This window comes from Rattus rattus, chromosome 3 (genome assembly GCF_011064425.1).
Source record: "Rattus rattus isolate New Zealand chromosome 3, Rrattus_CSIRO_v1, whole genome shotgun sequence".
NCBI lineage: Eukaryota > Metazoa > Chordata > Mammalia > Rodentia > Muridae > Rattus > Rattus rattus.
The window spans coordinates 173,943,381-173,959,092 of record NC_046156.1 but is presented as its reverse complement, the minus strand read 5'-3'; the positions used below and the strand labels follow the sequence as shown (position 1 = coordinate 173,959,092).

Sequence of the window (15,712 nt, the reverse complement as noted above, 5' to 3'; positions counted from 1 at the left end):
TCAAGCTCCAGTCTATTCTTTTGCAGGTGATATCAAATCTTTCTAGTATCATTCATTGATTTGATAATTTTTCCCAAAACATATGATATCTTCCTAAAGTTAATAACCCAAGAATGGACTAAAGAAAAGAGAGTCAGAATGACATTGAATTGCTTGAAAATCAGGTTCTAATAATTTGGGATTCAAAGATGCATTATAGGTTCTCCTAGTATCATTAGGTAAAAATCACAGACTTCCAAAACAACCCATAAGAATGCATCAGTGCTGTATGCAGAGCAGTGGCTCAGTAACTAAGAACACTGTCTTCATACCCAGGGGAACTGGGTTGGATTCCTAGCACCCACATGGCAGCTCACAAATATTTGTAACTCCAGGTATAAGGTTCCAATGCCCTTTCTGCATTCTCTGGGCACTGACCACACCCACACATGGTACATGGACATGCATGCATGCAAAACAATCATACACATAAAATAATAGAAAATTTTAAAGCAGGATGCACTGGGGGTATAGAGGTAAGCATAGCTGCCTTCTAAAATGTACCACATAATTAAATATAGAAATATCTCCTTCTGACCTCCAGGAAGAGTGTCAGCAGGCTCTACCTGTGCATGGGTAAGTTAATAGCAGGTTGCTATTATGTATGCAGAGAGGCTTCCTGCCTGGTGGCTCCCACATTGAGTACAAATGGAGAAATGGGGTGAGTCTAAGGTACAGAGAGTGTATGTGGGACAAAATGAGGAGAATGTCTTAAGGGAAAAAGTAAAATCCAGAGATTTTACTATATTGAAACAAAATACTATTTCATTCTTTTACTGTATTGAAAGTAAACGATTCCTGTTTCTGAATCTTAATATAAGACTAAGAAAATAAATATACCCCCTCTTATAGTCTCTTGGTCTGTAAAATCACAAAGCAGTCCTGCAAATGATCCTTCCTGTTGGCAAAGAAACTTGGGGAAAGGAAGAAGGAAGGAGGAAAGGGGGAGAGGGAGGAGAGGAAAAGAGTTGAGGGAGGGGGAGAAGAGGAGGGAGGACAGAAGAGGACAATGCAAAGGTCTACTTTTCTTCATGTGGGATGTATTCTCCCTTCTGCCCACTGAAGCAGGAGTTACCACTTCCCAGTCAGCAAAGACAGAGCCCTCGCCTCCAAAGGTGTGCATATCAGTTCATTTCTTCAACTGGGTAAAGGACACAAAATTATGACAGAGAGATTGCTCCTGGATTGCATCTCTAAGAATAGACATGGACCCACGAAGTAAGAAACAAAGGAGGCAACAGAACCACAGAGATTCAAGTCCCCAAATACCCCCAAGGGAAGGAGAAGACCTGAGTTAGAAACACAACAGCAAAACCACAGAACATGGGATTCAAGGGTAAACTGTGGCCTTTGTCTTTTTGCTCGCCGTGTCAGTTGGGATGATGAAAGACTGTTTAGAATCTGGGTTGCTCTTCCACAGGTCTGCTATAGCATGGTTATAGTACAGACTGTAAACAGTCACCGGGTTCACCTTGGAGGGACAGCTGTTCCTTGCTCTTTAACTTTCTCTTCCAACTGAAGCATATTAAGAACTCTCCTCTGGCCAAAGGTTGAAGTTCATTTGTCATTGAAAGCCAATACAATTCTTTCTTCCAGATCCTTGATGTTCTAATAGATTTTTAGACTTATTTTTTTCTATTTTATGCACATAAGTGTTTTGTCTGCATGTAAGTCTGCATACCACATGCCTGCCAAGTGCTCGTGGAGATCAGAAGGGGTGCCAGATCCCCAGGAACTGGACATACTGATGGTTGTGAGTAGCCATGTGGAGGCTGGCCCTAAGTCCTCTGTAAAAGCAACAATTGCCCTTCACTGCTGAGCCATCTCTCCAGCCCCTGAACAGTTTTACTTTTATTGTTTTCAATTGTAAATATGTGAGAGCACATGTGGGCATGTTCACATGCATGTGTCTGTGGAGGTCAAATGCTCCGGACTCCCCTGGAGGCCTAGTTATAGGTGTTGTAAGTCACCCTACATGGGTGCTAGAAACCAATCTCGGGTCCTCTGAAAAAGCAACAGTCACTTTTACCTGCTCAGCATGACTCTAGTTCCCAGATTCTTGATGTTCTAAAATACAGTTGCTTTCCTAAAAATTAGAAAGAACGGGGGAAAACAACAACAACAAAACAGACTCAAAAAAGTAAAAAGAGAACAGGCCTAATTAAGGAAGTGCGCACTCTTCCATACCCAACTTCCTTAACCTCGGCTCTTCTGGCTTTCAGCCTTCCTGGTCGTTCCATATCTGGCCTTAGAATACCCGTGAACTCCTATGACTCTGCTTCGGAACTCTCAGTTGCCCTTTGCTGGCGCAGTCCAAATGCATGTGAATGAACAAAGACACAAGCTTATAAAATAAGGGTTTTAGTTGACATTGCTGGTGGGGTGGGGGTGGGGTGGGGAGTCGGGTCACTAACCAAGCCTGATTTTGATTCTCGGCATCGAGTCAGCACCAAAGAGCAACAGTGCACCCCTCTCGGTGTATGGTTCTGTTTTAGCAGAGCAATCTCCCACAATGGGCTTTGTGGGAGGGCATACACACGCAGTATTAATATACAAAGCCATGTGCTTTCTTCATCAGATTTAAAAAAAAAGAACCTGTGAGCCCAAACAGGTCTTTTTAAGAAACTAATTTATGATCTGGGGCTGGGGGTAGGGCAGAGTATGAAAATTAATTCTCATGGAAAGAGGCGAGCAGCCTAAGCCAACCCATGTTGCCATGTGACGTCACTGGCAAGCCATAAAAGAAATGCAGTGAAAAAGCATCATCTGGGGGACAGCAGCAAGAAGCCGGGGTGGGGGTGGGGGGAGAATGAGTGTCCGAAGAGGCTTCCAGGAAGAGGTGACAACCGCCATCCTATGCTCTCTCCTCAGATCTTCCATCCAGGCCTATCAGTGTTGGGCACCATGCTCCTTTGATGATACAAATGGTGAAATGTTGAGTGTTTTGAAAACATGATCACTAGTGTTACTTAAATTTTGTCACTGCTTCTCCTTCCTCTACTTGTAGATTGACTTTTTCCTTTATACATTCAGTTGGTTTCTTTTCCCAGCCCAATATGCCTATATGCCTCACCATTTCCATGTGGTAACTATGGCAACCACTGGAGCTGCAGTGCGCTCATTTCTCCTTTGCCTGAGCAAAAAAAAAAAAAAAAAAAATTATTTCCTGCAATGCAAATAGGAAAAGGGAGTTACTATCCCACGGTTTGAAGAATTATCTACACTTTGCATTCCCTGAGTGACTCCTCCCTGCCGGGAAAACCGGTGCTTTGAGAGCTCAAGCTTAAATGCAACTTTGTCTTTTGAAGATGATCCCATGACACGGATGTGCATCTCTAGTGCCTTTGTGCGTTTCTTGCTTCATCATTTCGCTCAGGGTCTGATGGATTTAACTAACTTCACAGGAAATATGGTCGCTGTGTTTCCCATTTTGCAAGCTACGATGCTTCACTTAGCTCCTAAAGTTCCAAAAAATAAAAATAGAAACATAGTGGATTTTTAGAGTTGGGAAATGCAACCCTTTGTCTTTCCTGTCTTAGCCAAAGTGTCTTAAAACTTCAGTAGCAACCCCCATTTCCGAGCGCCCAGGGACTAAACCAGCAACCAAAGAGTACACATGGAAGGACCCATGGCTCCAGCCCCATATGTAGCAGAGGATGGCCTTGTCTGGCATCGGTGGGAGGAGAGGCCCTTGGTCCTGTGAAGGCTTGATACCGCAGTATAGGGGAATGCCAGGGCAGGGAGGCAGGAGGGAGGGGGGAGCACCCTCATGGTGGCAGGGGATGGGTGGTGGGATAGCAGGATTCTGGAGGGGAAACCAGGAAAGGGGATAAGATTTAAAATGTAAATAAAAAACATCCAATTTTAAAAAATGCTTTTTGTTTGACTTAATCAGAGAAAAAAGTCTATAGTGGGCATTTCGGGGCGGGGGGGGGGACCTTCAGTAGCAACGGAAATGGACCTCAGCCTGCATTTAGAGATAAGCACAGGTTCAAATGGAAGTCACATAACTGAAATGACAGTGCTTGTCTCACTGGCTAAATGTTTAACAAGTGATTGCTACATTTCATTCAGTTTGGAGTATAGAGGGAATGGTGAACTAAGAGTAAGCCACCTTGTAGCAAGTGGTGAAAATTCCTCCAAGAGCTTTGAACTCACTGGGAGATTTAAAGAAGTCCTGATACCCAGGTTCCACCCAAGAGAGCCTGGTTTAGAGGCTGAGGTGAAGTTTGCATAGTTGCATGTTTTAAAAGCTTCCCATATGAGTCTGGTGTGTAGCCTAACTGCGGACTACTGTTTTCAACGCTAACCAGTACCTGCACTGTGATAATGTCCATTCCATCCGATTTTCTGATAGTTCCATCCCAATGCCTTTGTGTCCAAATGTGTCACATCTAAAAGCCTGTGTTCCAGAACTCTGCTTGGCCCTGAGGGTCCTCCTACATTCATGAGCTGTTTATTGAGTATCAGAGACCTTGAAGTTTCCAGTTGCTGGTGACCCTCCTAGATTAGGACCACACCTTAAGCTCCACCCCTTTTTATAAAGTCTAAAGATGGTAGAGCAATCACCAGACTCCATTGTACCCCTTGACCTGACTTCCCAGCTGCGCCTTGCTCTCTTGCTTCAACAATGATGCTATCTCTATTTCTAATCACTGGTTCTTAGAAATATTTTCACTTTTAAGAAATAACAGGGAACGTATTTTCTCTTTTAGGCTTTATTTTGTATGGACATAGTAGTGACTAAAGTTAACTCAGGGTCCAGGGCAGAAACTTGGTGACCCTGTGCTAAATAAATGCCCCAGGACCTAACCACAAAGCTAGAGCCCTGTAGCCAAGTGCTCGGAGTGCAGCTGGCTATCTGTGCTGTGGAACCGAAAATGACCTTTGCCCTTAAACTCATTTTGATAACAAACTTTACACTCAAAATGAATGGGCTAAATACATATTAGCCCATATAAGCATATTAGGATATATTTAGAGTGGCTGATTGGGGTGGATGAGCTCTGAGATAAAATCCTGTGAATTATAGCTAGTTCAGAATATATTTGCACCGGGAGCCATGGAAGCGTTCGACACTAGCAAGCAATACTAACAATTAGCAAGCACATTCACTGCGTTTTCTGAATAAAATGAATGGCATTCTGTGATAAGCTTAATGAATATTTCTGCCACTTCAATTCCAGGGCATGGGTTCTAATATATTAAAGTTGTTGATTAAATGCTCAGGATCCTTTTACTCTTTGTAATTTTATAGTTATTTTTCACTCAAGTGATATGTCTTTGGGTTTGAAATCTTAGAAACCAAGAGTGCAGAACAAAACAAGAATTACTTGTTGTTCCTCCAGTGAAGTCAATCCCTACTAATATTTTAATGTGGGTCCTTCATAGATGGGTGGATGGATGGATGGATGGATGGATGGATGGATGGATGGATGGATGGATGGATAGATGGGTAATAATAGATTAATAGATATGGATAGATGGATAGAAGGATGATTGATAGATATATGATGATAGATGATTGATAAGTAGATGATAGATAGATGTAGTCAGATAATAAATATTTGGACTCACATATATACAAAAAAATAGAGGCTTTTAAATAAAGTCAAGGTTAGTAACACTGAAAGTTCAGTATTCAGATAGTTTTTCAATTTGGTATTAATCTTTTAGCCCTCAAAGCTTCATCTATCCCTTCTCAACTATAACAAAGAGAAACAAGGCCAGTCATACAATGTTCCTGGACTGAGATAAAATGCAAATAGGGCCCTTCCATATCAATGTGTGAAGGCTGGTTAGACCACACTGCTCAGAAAAGGAAGTAGGCTCTTCACAACTAACTTGCACATTCACTGCCGGACTCACAGCATCTGCGGGGTCACAGAGTGCAAGGCGTATCGGTTCTTTCCAATAAACATGGTAAGTCACGGGTTTTATGACTCTCTCTCGTCTCCGGGCAAGCACACTTACCTTCTCTACTGGGGCAGAGGGGGCTCATGCCCAAGTTCTCACTGCCTTTGGAACTGGCACATGCCTACTGTTGTCCTTGTGTTGAGGAAGCTGCTGTGTCTGCTATGCCCTTTGAGATCGAGGCTTTGGAAGTTCCCTTTTCGGATTCTAGCTGTCAGAAGAGAGGAAAGTATCTGCCTCACAGAAAGGAAAGTTGGATTCCTTGTCTTTGACACTGAACAGGGTTGCATGACAAAGTAGTGGCATAGTCCCTCACGGTCCCTGGGTGAGTACTTTAGTTCTCAAAGATTCCAGTGCTGAGGGTTTGACAACGTGGGGGTTTTGGAAAAGGAGTTATTTTGTTTATTTTAATTGAGCAAAGAAAACAAAACTCGAGTAAACCCAAACCTTAGGGACAGGCTGTGTTCCCAAAGTTAATTGAAAGTCATTATTTGGAGCACATTAAAATAGTGAGTGGGTTCCCAGGTGTACCACAAAAAACTAGCTTAACCTGTAATGTCACCGAGCTACACTAACATTCTGCTCCACGGTTTGCCCATCCTTTACCTATGAAGAATTAACTTCCCTGAACTGTGTGGGATTCTGCTCCCTGATTCAGGAAGAGAACTGTTTTTGGTTTTTGGTTTTTGGGTTTTTTTTTTTAATCTCATAACCATCTCTGCATACCACCCACCAACGACTGGGAATGAGCCATGCCTTCTCTTGATACAGAGAGACAGTCACTTCCTTTGGTGGTGCCCACTGAGAAGACAGCCTCTGAGGGACTGCGATGCCCACCGTTGCTGCAATGGGGGAAAGCAGAGGGTTCCTCCAGAACTGTTTGAGGCAGGATTAAGAAAGTGTAGAGGTCAGAGAGTATAACCTTGCACTGGAGGGAAGAGCAGGAAGAGAGATGAGTGAGAGTTGCAGAGTCATAGGGGAGGGGAGCTCACAGCAGCTGAAGAAATGGCCCCACAGCCCTCCCCGCAGCTATGTACGTCCGAGGTGTCACCACTCCGCAGCCTCTTCACACTGAGCCTCAGGGGTCCGGGTTCTTAGAAAACAGTTTGACTTAGGTGCTGATAGTTTCCTCAAAACTAAAGTAGGACACTAAGGTTTACAGTGCCTTACAGGGCATGGATTTCTAAAGGGGAACAACGTGACAATTAGGGAAACTTAACCGACTGTCTCTTTCATCAGAACTGTCATTTTCTTACTGTAGAAGTAACACATCTTAGCTCAAGAGCTTCTTGGAAGTATAGATCTATAAAAATGAGACAATAAAGAAGTCCAAAGGGACAGTCTGTAAATTTATATCTATTTTTCTAGATTTTCATCTGTTTAAATACATATTTTATAAGTATAATTTTCTGTGCTATTATAATAGATAAAGCCATTCCCCATTGTATTTTAATTTAAAATAACTTGCCTAACACCTGTGTTATAATGTCATCCTTAGTGATGGAGCATTTTAAACAATTATGTGGTTGGTATCAATAATTTATCTTAATCATTTTCATATGATTAGAGATTTCTGGTGTTTTTTCGTCTTATTTCTATTTCCCCCTCTCTCCCTCTAGACTAGGACAATTGAACATTTCAGTTGGTTTATTTCATTTCCCCCCTTTTCCTCACTGTGATATAAGAAAGACCATCATAGCATCAGTGATTTTCCATTGACAAAATTACCATAAAATGACAAAGTGGCAAAAGAACACAACACATTTAATTAAGACTTCCAATACCAATTCTCTTCTTGAGGATACATCTAAAGTTTGCCTCTTGAGGGCAGCATAAGTAACACCCCCTGCAGTGTGGTATATGTGTGTGTCTATGTTTGTATATACACATACCTGTCTGCAGATTATGATTAGTCTTTATCTCTCCCCAGAATTACCTTTGACAGACTATAACAGGAAGACTCTTTCTTCTTGAAAGACACATATACATATGTACATACATACGTACATACATACATATATACATACATACATACATAATCTGCATTTACCGCTTTTCATATGTTAACTTTACTTTCCAGTCTTAACGCTTTTCTATAAGTCGCTTAAGCTCCAGGCTTCTTTCTCCTTCTAGTGATGCCAGCATTGGAAGCAATTTTCCTACTGGGCTGATGAGCCCAGGAAAGTGTCATTATAAAGCAGCTACCAAGGCACCGACACATGGCAGACACTGGGGAGGGTTGGATTCCTTCCTTCCAACCCCCAATACATAGATTCTGAAGAAGAGAGAGACACTCTCGAATCCCAAGGAGGAGGGATGTTGGCAGTTAACACTGGTGAACCAGAGACACGAGTTATTTAAATTGTATAATAGCTCTTAGGGCATTGGCTGCCTGCATTCGTTTTTGTCCTTGTTGCAGTGCTAAGGAACAACTGAAGGGGAGTGGCCTTATTTTGGAAGATCGTTTAAGGAGATGTGGCCCATTATGTTAGAGAAGGTTTGGTGGTAGGAACAGCTCTTGCCCCCCGGCAACAGAGGTGTGAAACTGTTGCTCATATCTCGGTAGAGCAGGAAGCAGAGCACTTTGGCTGGAGTTGAGGCTGGTGTATAACCCATAAGACCTACCCCCCCACACACACACACACCAGTAACCCACTTCCTCCGGCTAGGCCTCACCTCCTGCAGGTTACCCACTGTCTTTCTGAGTCTTAGTTCACTCAGCTATAAAATGCACATTGGCAGTATAATGGGTTAGACGGAAAAGGCCTCCCATTCTCGAACCTTCCAGGCTTGGAATCATGGAGTAGTTCTGGGAAATTGTGGTACCTTCAGGGGTGGGGCCTAGCTGGAGGAAGTAGGTTACTGGTATGTAACACAGCTATTAAATATTGGAATTGAGATGTGAACACAAGTCTGTCTGTTCTCAAAGCTTGGGTTTTTCTAGATTTTGTAATATCCTAAAAGGCAGTTCCACGGGAAATAAAAGCCCAGGACTGTCTCTTGGAGTTGCAGGGGAATTCTTCACAAAGATAATCTTTATCCAAACAAGGAATCCATATCCATACCTGCTTCTATCCTGAGTGCCATGAAAACATTCTGTTTTCAGAGTACTAACTCCAGGAAAGTATGTCAGGTGTCCTTGGGATCGGACACTGAAAGGGCGGGTTGCTGGCGTTGTGTTCCTTTGCCCCCAGAATTCAGAGGCAGAGTTGAACTGATTAAGTGTCTCTTAGCCTCATCCCTCCCCGCCCCCAAGCTCTTCTACTCAGTTACCACATACGGTATCCCAAGTGGTTACTGGGAAATCTGCCTTCTACTGTCCTCTCCCGACAACCTCCAGGCAAGGAAACTGCAGAGATGTGCGAAGGAAGCACAAAAGCACTTTGTGCTATGAAGGCAAATATATGAGATTTCTAGATAGGTGGGCCCTACAGGCTCATGACCACCGAGCAAGGGGTGCTGAGATCCAGGCTCAGTTTCCTTATTCCTTCATAAGGGATCTTGACCAGAACCCTCTGGAGCAGCTCTGTAAGCTACAGATCTAGCCTAAACTGTCTCTGATGTTGTCCCTCATAATATTATGGAACTTAAGACTGAAAGGATTGCACGGAGCAGGCAATTTTACCATTCTAAAGAGAAATAATAGGATGATATCTTTCCACATGAGAAGTACTTCCGGGGATGACCAATTTATAAAACCTCCTGGAGAACAGAGAAGCAGATATTCTGATAATGTGCATTTTTTTTCAAGTGCTCATAAGTGTGCTGAAATATATTTTATACATACGTTTTGAAGAGTGAGAAATAAAGTGGCATGTTTTACTCTTTGCATTTAGCCTCTGTCAACATAGAAACTTTAACTAATGAAACATGTTTGAGGTGTGTTAGCGCTCATCCATCCATCAAAGATTAGCTAAGCCATTTCTCCACATCTGGGCTCTGCTAGCCCAGCAGACAACATGTGAACAGCACAGATAGGGTCTTCTCCCCCCAAAAGCCTTCATTCACTGATTGTTTCCCAGACTGGTGTACCTCAAGATCCACAGGAAGGCTAAGAGTGGGGCCTGAGAATTTGCATTATCTCCCTGTCGCAACTGAGGAAGCCACTAGACCATGCTTAGAGAACCATTGCTCTTAGGAAGTGAACAATCACCAAGAAAACAGGCAGCACCCTAATCCCTAAAGGAGATAATCAAGGAGCCGATTTAGAAAACAGAGGGAGATGGTCTCTGTAAACAGGATCTGAAGACACTGAGCAGAGGTTTAAGACAGAGCTCGTTCTCCGCTCTGCCTGCACCCTGAACCCTTGAGGCAGCTTCTGAAGCTCCATAACCCTCCCCAAAACCAGTGACATGGGAACTGAGGTGGGGCCTAGTGAAAAGAACTTGGCATGGGAGATCGGGCTCAAAAATTCCAGTTGAAGAAACCATAGATGTGAAAAAAATTACAAAGCAGGATTCAGTAGCTTGGGTCTCAAACACCATGAGAGAGGGAGAGAGAGAGAGAGAGAGAGAGAGAGAGAGAGAGAGAGAGAGAGAGAGAGGTGACCGAGAGTGACAAGCTATGGTTAGGGAATAGGCCAAAGTCACGTGATTACTGGATCTTGAAGGCTGCCCACTTTATTTTGACTACTTTAATAAAATGCCTTAACTGCATGGTTATAGACAACATAAATGTGCATGCACCTCATAGTTTGGGAGGTTGTAAAGTCCAAAATCAGGTATAAGTATGACAGGGTTCTAGTGAGCGCCCCCATCCAGGCTGTCAGACTGCCAAGTTTCCCTACTGTGTGCTCCTGTGGTAGAAGAGGCAAACAAGCTCACTCAGCCTGAGTATGAAGATGGAGCCATCGTGCATAAACACCTCCTTGATGTCCTACCTAATACCATGCTTGAGGACAGTGGTTCCCAATCTTTCTAACACTGTGGCCCTTTAATACAGTTCCTCATGCTGTGATGATTCCCCAAGCACAAAATGATCTCATTGCTACTTCATAAATGCAATTTTGCTACTGTTATTAATCATAACATACATAGCGGACATGCAGGGTATCTGAGATGCAACTCCCAAAGAGGTCTCCCCACGGGCTAAGAACTGCTGCTTTCGGGGCTAAGCTATCTGCAAGCAAATTTTTAAGGACACAATCCTTCAGGTCATAGAAATTGATTTTACTGTTGTACACAAGAGTCACTGTAGCCTTCCAAGTCAAAGGTCTGGTGCTGTGTGCTGATTCACGTTTTGAGTGGGGCCTCTTCTAAACTGATGCGCATCCTTTGGATATCCTTGATCTTGGCTTAATGCCTAAATATCATCAGTCCCCCCATCCCATTCCTCAAAGTGTTCCCGCACACCCCCAGTCTTGGATATCACCAAATTAAAGAAGAAGTGTACAGGTTCTGAGGTTTAGGAATGGCTCTGAAAACAATCCAGTGAGTAAGGTGAGGGACTATAATGGAGACCCGGTTGGAAGATGGTGTTCCAAGAACATCGGAGCTAGAAAAGGTTCCTGTGAGGACTGTACTCCAAGTTCCCTGCATTTCATAGTAATCCAAGGATGTGAAAACATAAAGGTTCTTGTGCAACACCAGGCACGTTTTAAGCCAAGGATGAACATTTCCATCTCTGAGTGACATCTTATTTTGCCAGTGCGTGTGGCATGAAGTAAGGGTTGCCTCTGGGATCACAGGCTGGGACAGGCTGGGAGCACAGGCTGAGACACACTGAATTTGTTCTGAAGTGAATGGGTGTGGTCCTCCAGTTCTTGGTTTGGTAACTGCACTATCACTTCCCCAGTGCTTGGATGGGCATCCTGTTTGACCTTTGTTTCTTCTGTTTCCTATTAAATATAACACCGTAAAAGATAGGAGTCCGTGTCTGTAACCCCAGTAATGGAGATGTAGAACCAAGACATGAGTTCGAGGCCTCCTGGAGCCCCATAGTGAGACTCTATCTCAAAATTAGATAAATATAAATTAAATATGTGCTTCATTTAATAATATAACAAATATCCCTTTTCTCACCTGCTATACTTAGTACATATTAGCACTTCAACAGCCCTTTAATAAGTGGAATTTTGCTTTTTGCCCCCTTTTGGTTCTGCGTCTCTCCTTCCCTCTACAGAGGAATGCCTGATTTGAAAGTAGCATTTGGCCTTCAGGGTCATGTTTTTATACTTTTGTCTCATCTATGGGTACTTACAAAATAGCATATGATATCTATTTAGAATCTTTAATGTAACACTGTTTAGGTTTTCAGTAGTTTCTAAGGTTTTCTCTCTTTTCCGTGCATTGTTACGGTGTTAACACGTGGTCATCAGGTTGAGGCAGCGGGCCCGCCCACTGAACAGATGTAGAGTTCAATTACAATCACTTCATCGATTACCCGGCGCTTCGTTTCTTGCCACAATTTTCAACTTCCAAATTTTCAAAACTGGTGTAAGGGTGTACACTCTTTTACTCTGCTCTTATGCACTATCTTCTTCGGCTGGTTCGCTGAGTTTTCTTATCTACTTCAGGTTCTAGTCTTGGGTAAGCTGTGCAAAGTTTATTCTCTCAGTAACTACTTCCGGCTCACTTTCATTTCATTATCTCTTTTCATACTGATATTTTAAAATATTTTAAATGATGCTTACTTACTTATTTGTGCTTGGACGGGAGGGGTATGCACAGACCAGAGCAGGCATGTGCAGTTCAAAGGGCAAACTTATGGAAATGGCTCTCTCCTTTCACCTTGTGGACCGCAGAAGTGTAACTCAGGTAGTCAGGCTTGTCAACAAGCACAATTGCTCTTTAAGCCGTCACACTGGCCAGGCATTTAAATTTTTAATGCTGTCGAATTTTACAGACATTTGTTATCATTTCTGGTTTTGATGTGATTTTAAAGAAGTTATTCCTTACCACTAAATATTAAAGACATTTCTTAGTTTTTCCTTGAATGTGTTTTCTTAAAGATTTAATATGGACACTTAAATCTTTAAGCATCAGGATTTTGTTTACATTTGTGACCTAAGGTGGGCATCTGATATGTTTTCATATGGATAACTAAGTGATTTTACATTTTATATATATGTGTGTGTATTATATATATTATACATATATATGCATATAGAACATATATAAGTATATATCTATGTATGTATGTGTATCTATGCATAAATATTAAATGTGTATTATACACATATGTGTATGTATATATACATAAATATACACATACATATACACATGCACATGCACATACACATATATATACATCATATACACATACACATACAATGCACATACATATAGGCTAGCCTCATCCTTACAAAACCCCACTTGCCTCTGTCTCATGAGTGTGAGATTTGTATATGATAACACACCTGCTACATTATTGATTTCACTCCTGTCCTCTTTCTCCTGTGTCATGCAAAAGCCCATTCCCCACACAGGTGAGACTCCTGACTCGATGTAGTCATAAAACCAAATGTTTATCAGTCTTCTATATCATATGCTTCTATTCTAGGCTCCTGTATCTTGTATCTTCTTACACACACACACACACACACACACACACACACACACACACACACACACACGAAATTTTTGAATACTGTCTAACAATTTGTCACTGTTCTATTGCTGTGAAGAGACACCATCGCTACAGAAACTGTTATAAAAGAAAGCATTTAATTGGGGTTTGCTTCAGTCACAGAGGGTTAGTCTATTATCATCATGGTGGGGAGCATGGCATCAGGCAGGCAGACGTGCAAGGCTGTGGAGCTGAAAACCTGATCCACAGGCAGCAGGAGGAGAGAGGGTGGACATTGATCAAAGACCATACCTCCTCCAAGGCCATACTCCAACAAGATCAATGACCAAGACCATCCTCCAACAAGATCAACCATACCTCCCCTCCAACAAGACCACACCTCCTCCAACAAGACCATACTTCCTCCAACAAGACCACAACAAGGCCTCATTCAACCAAGACCATACATCCTCCACCATCCTCCAACAAGACCACACCTCCTCCAACAAGACCACACCTCCTCCAACAAGACCACACCTCCTCCAACAAGACCACACCTCCTCCACCAAGACCACACCTCCTCCAACAAGACCATACCTCCTCCAACAAGACCATACCTCCTCCAACAAGACCACACCTCCTCCAACAAGACCATACCTCCTCCAACAAGACCACACCTCCTCCAACAAGACCACACCTCCTCCAACAAGACCACACCTCCTCCAACAAGACCACACCTCCTCCAACAAGACCACACCTCCTCCAACAAGGCCACACCTCATTCAACCAAGACCATACATCCTCCAACAAGACTACACCTCCTCCAACAAGACCATACCTCCTCCAAGGCCACACCTCCTCCAACAAGACCACACCTCCTCCAACAAGACCACACCTCCTCCAACAAGACCATACCTCCTCCAACAAGACCATACCTCCTCCAACAAGACCACACCTCCTCCAACAAGACCACACCTCCTCCAACAAGACCACACCTCCTCCAACAAGACCACACCTCCTCCACAAGACCATCCTCCTCCAACAAGACCATCCTCCTCCAACAAGACCATACCCTCCTCCAACCTCCTCCAACAAGACCATACCTCCTCCAACAAGACCATACCTCCTCCAACAAGACCACACCTCCTCCACAAGACCACACCCTCCAACAAGACCATCTTCCTCCAACAAGACCATACTTCCTCCAACAAGACCACACTTCCTCCAACAAGATCACACCTCCTCCAACAAGATCATACCTCCTCCAACAAGATCATACCTCCTTCAACAAGGCCACACCTCCTCCAACAAGGCAACACCTCCTAATCCTTCAAACAGCTCATTTACTGGAGATCAAGAGAGCAAATATATGAGCTTATGGGGGCCACTCCTTTTCAAACTATCACAATTTCTAAAATTAGTCAGTATTTCCATTATTACCCTTCTAAACACAGTAAGGATCTTAACACAATAGGATTATTACCCTCTTTACCACAATCTTCCAACCCAATTGCAAGTTATTAAAATTCCTAATTAGAGAAGATTAACATCACTTCACTTATAGACAACCCTAATAGAGTAAGTGACATGGTATGTTTCTGTTAGACAGGGCAAAAATAGAGGAACATGTGCTCCCATCCCATGCATGCTGGGTTCCGACAGAGAAGTAACAATTTGGAAAGAGTATGATGTTAAATACTAAAATGTATACATGGCCTTCGTTTGACTGAATCAGCTATATTTTAATCTCCTAAACAAAAATTTACCTGAATTCAAATATTCTAAAATGAAGAGTCACTTTGCCTCAGCACTTTGCAGACTTACTCGAATGGCTTCTGATTTCAGGGGCTACAGAACGGGACACAGAGGTCAATGCTAGGTGTCTTCCTCTATTCTTTATTTATTTATTTAATTTTTTGGAGGCAAGGTCTCTCACTGAACCTAGAACCATTTGACTATAATGCTGGCCAGTGAGCCCCAGGATCCTCCTCTCCACCACCCAGTACTAAAATTAGAGCATCCTCTTACCCGGATTTTTACAAGGTTGCTGGGGCTCTGAACTCTGGTCCTCATGGATGTGCAACAAGTACTTAACCCTTTGAGCCACCTCTCTGATGGCTTTGATAGCTTCTGACTTCCATTGTCACCAACATAATGTGCTTTTGAGACTGCCGTGCCCTGTAGTGAATTCTACCTTTCTCTCTGAGGAGCTTGTCATCAGGTTTAGCATCTTTAGTGTGGTGTAGAGAGATGC

The 15,712-nt window shown here is 42.9% G+C and overlaps 1 protein-coding gene across 1 annotated transcript in view; it reads left to right on the top strand.

Annotated features, from left to right (window-relative positions):
- The first annotated feature begins 5,864 nt into the window (after positions 1–5,864).
- Positions 5,865–15,712, top strand: part of Fyb1 (FYN binding protein 1) — a 142,432-nt gene continuing 132,584 nt past the window's right edge. The window contains exon 1 of the mRNA XM_032898816.1: positions 5,865–5,961. Coding sequence (XP_032754707.1) covers positions 5,959–5,961 — 3 coding nt within the window. The 5' untranslated portion in view covers positions 5,865–5,958. The remainder of the gene's footprint in view (positions 5,962–15,712) is intronic.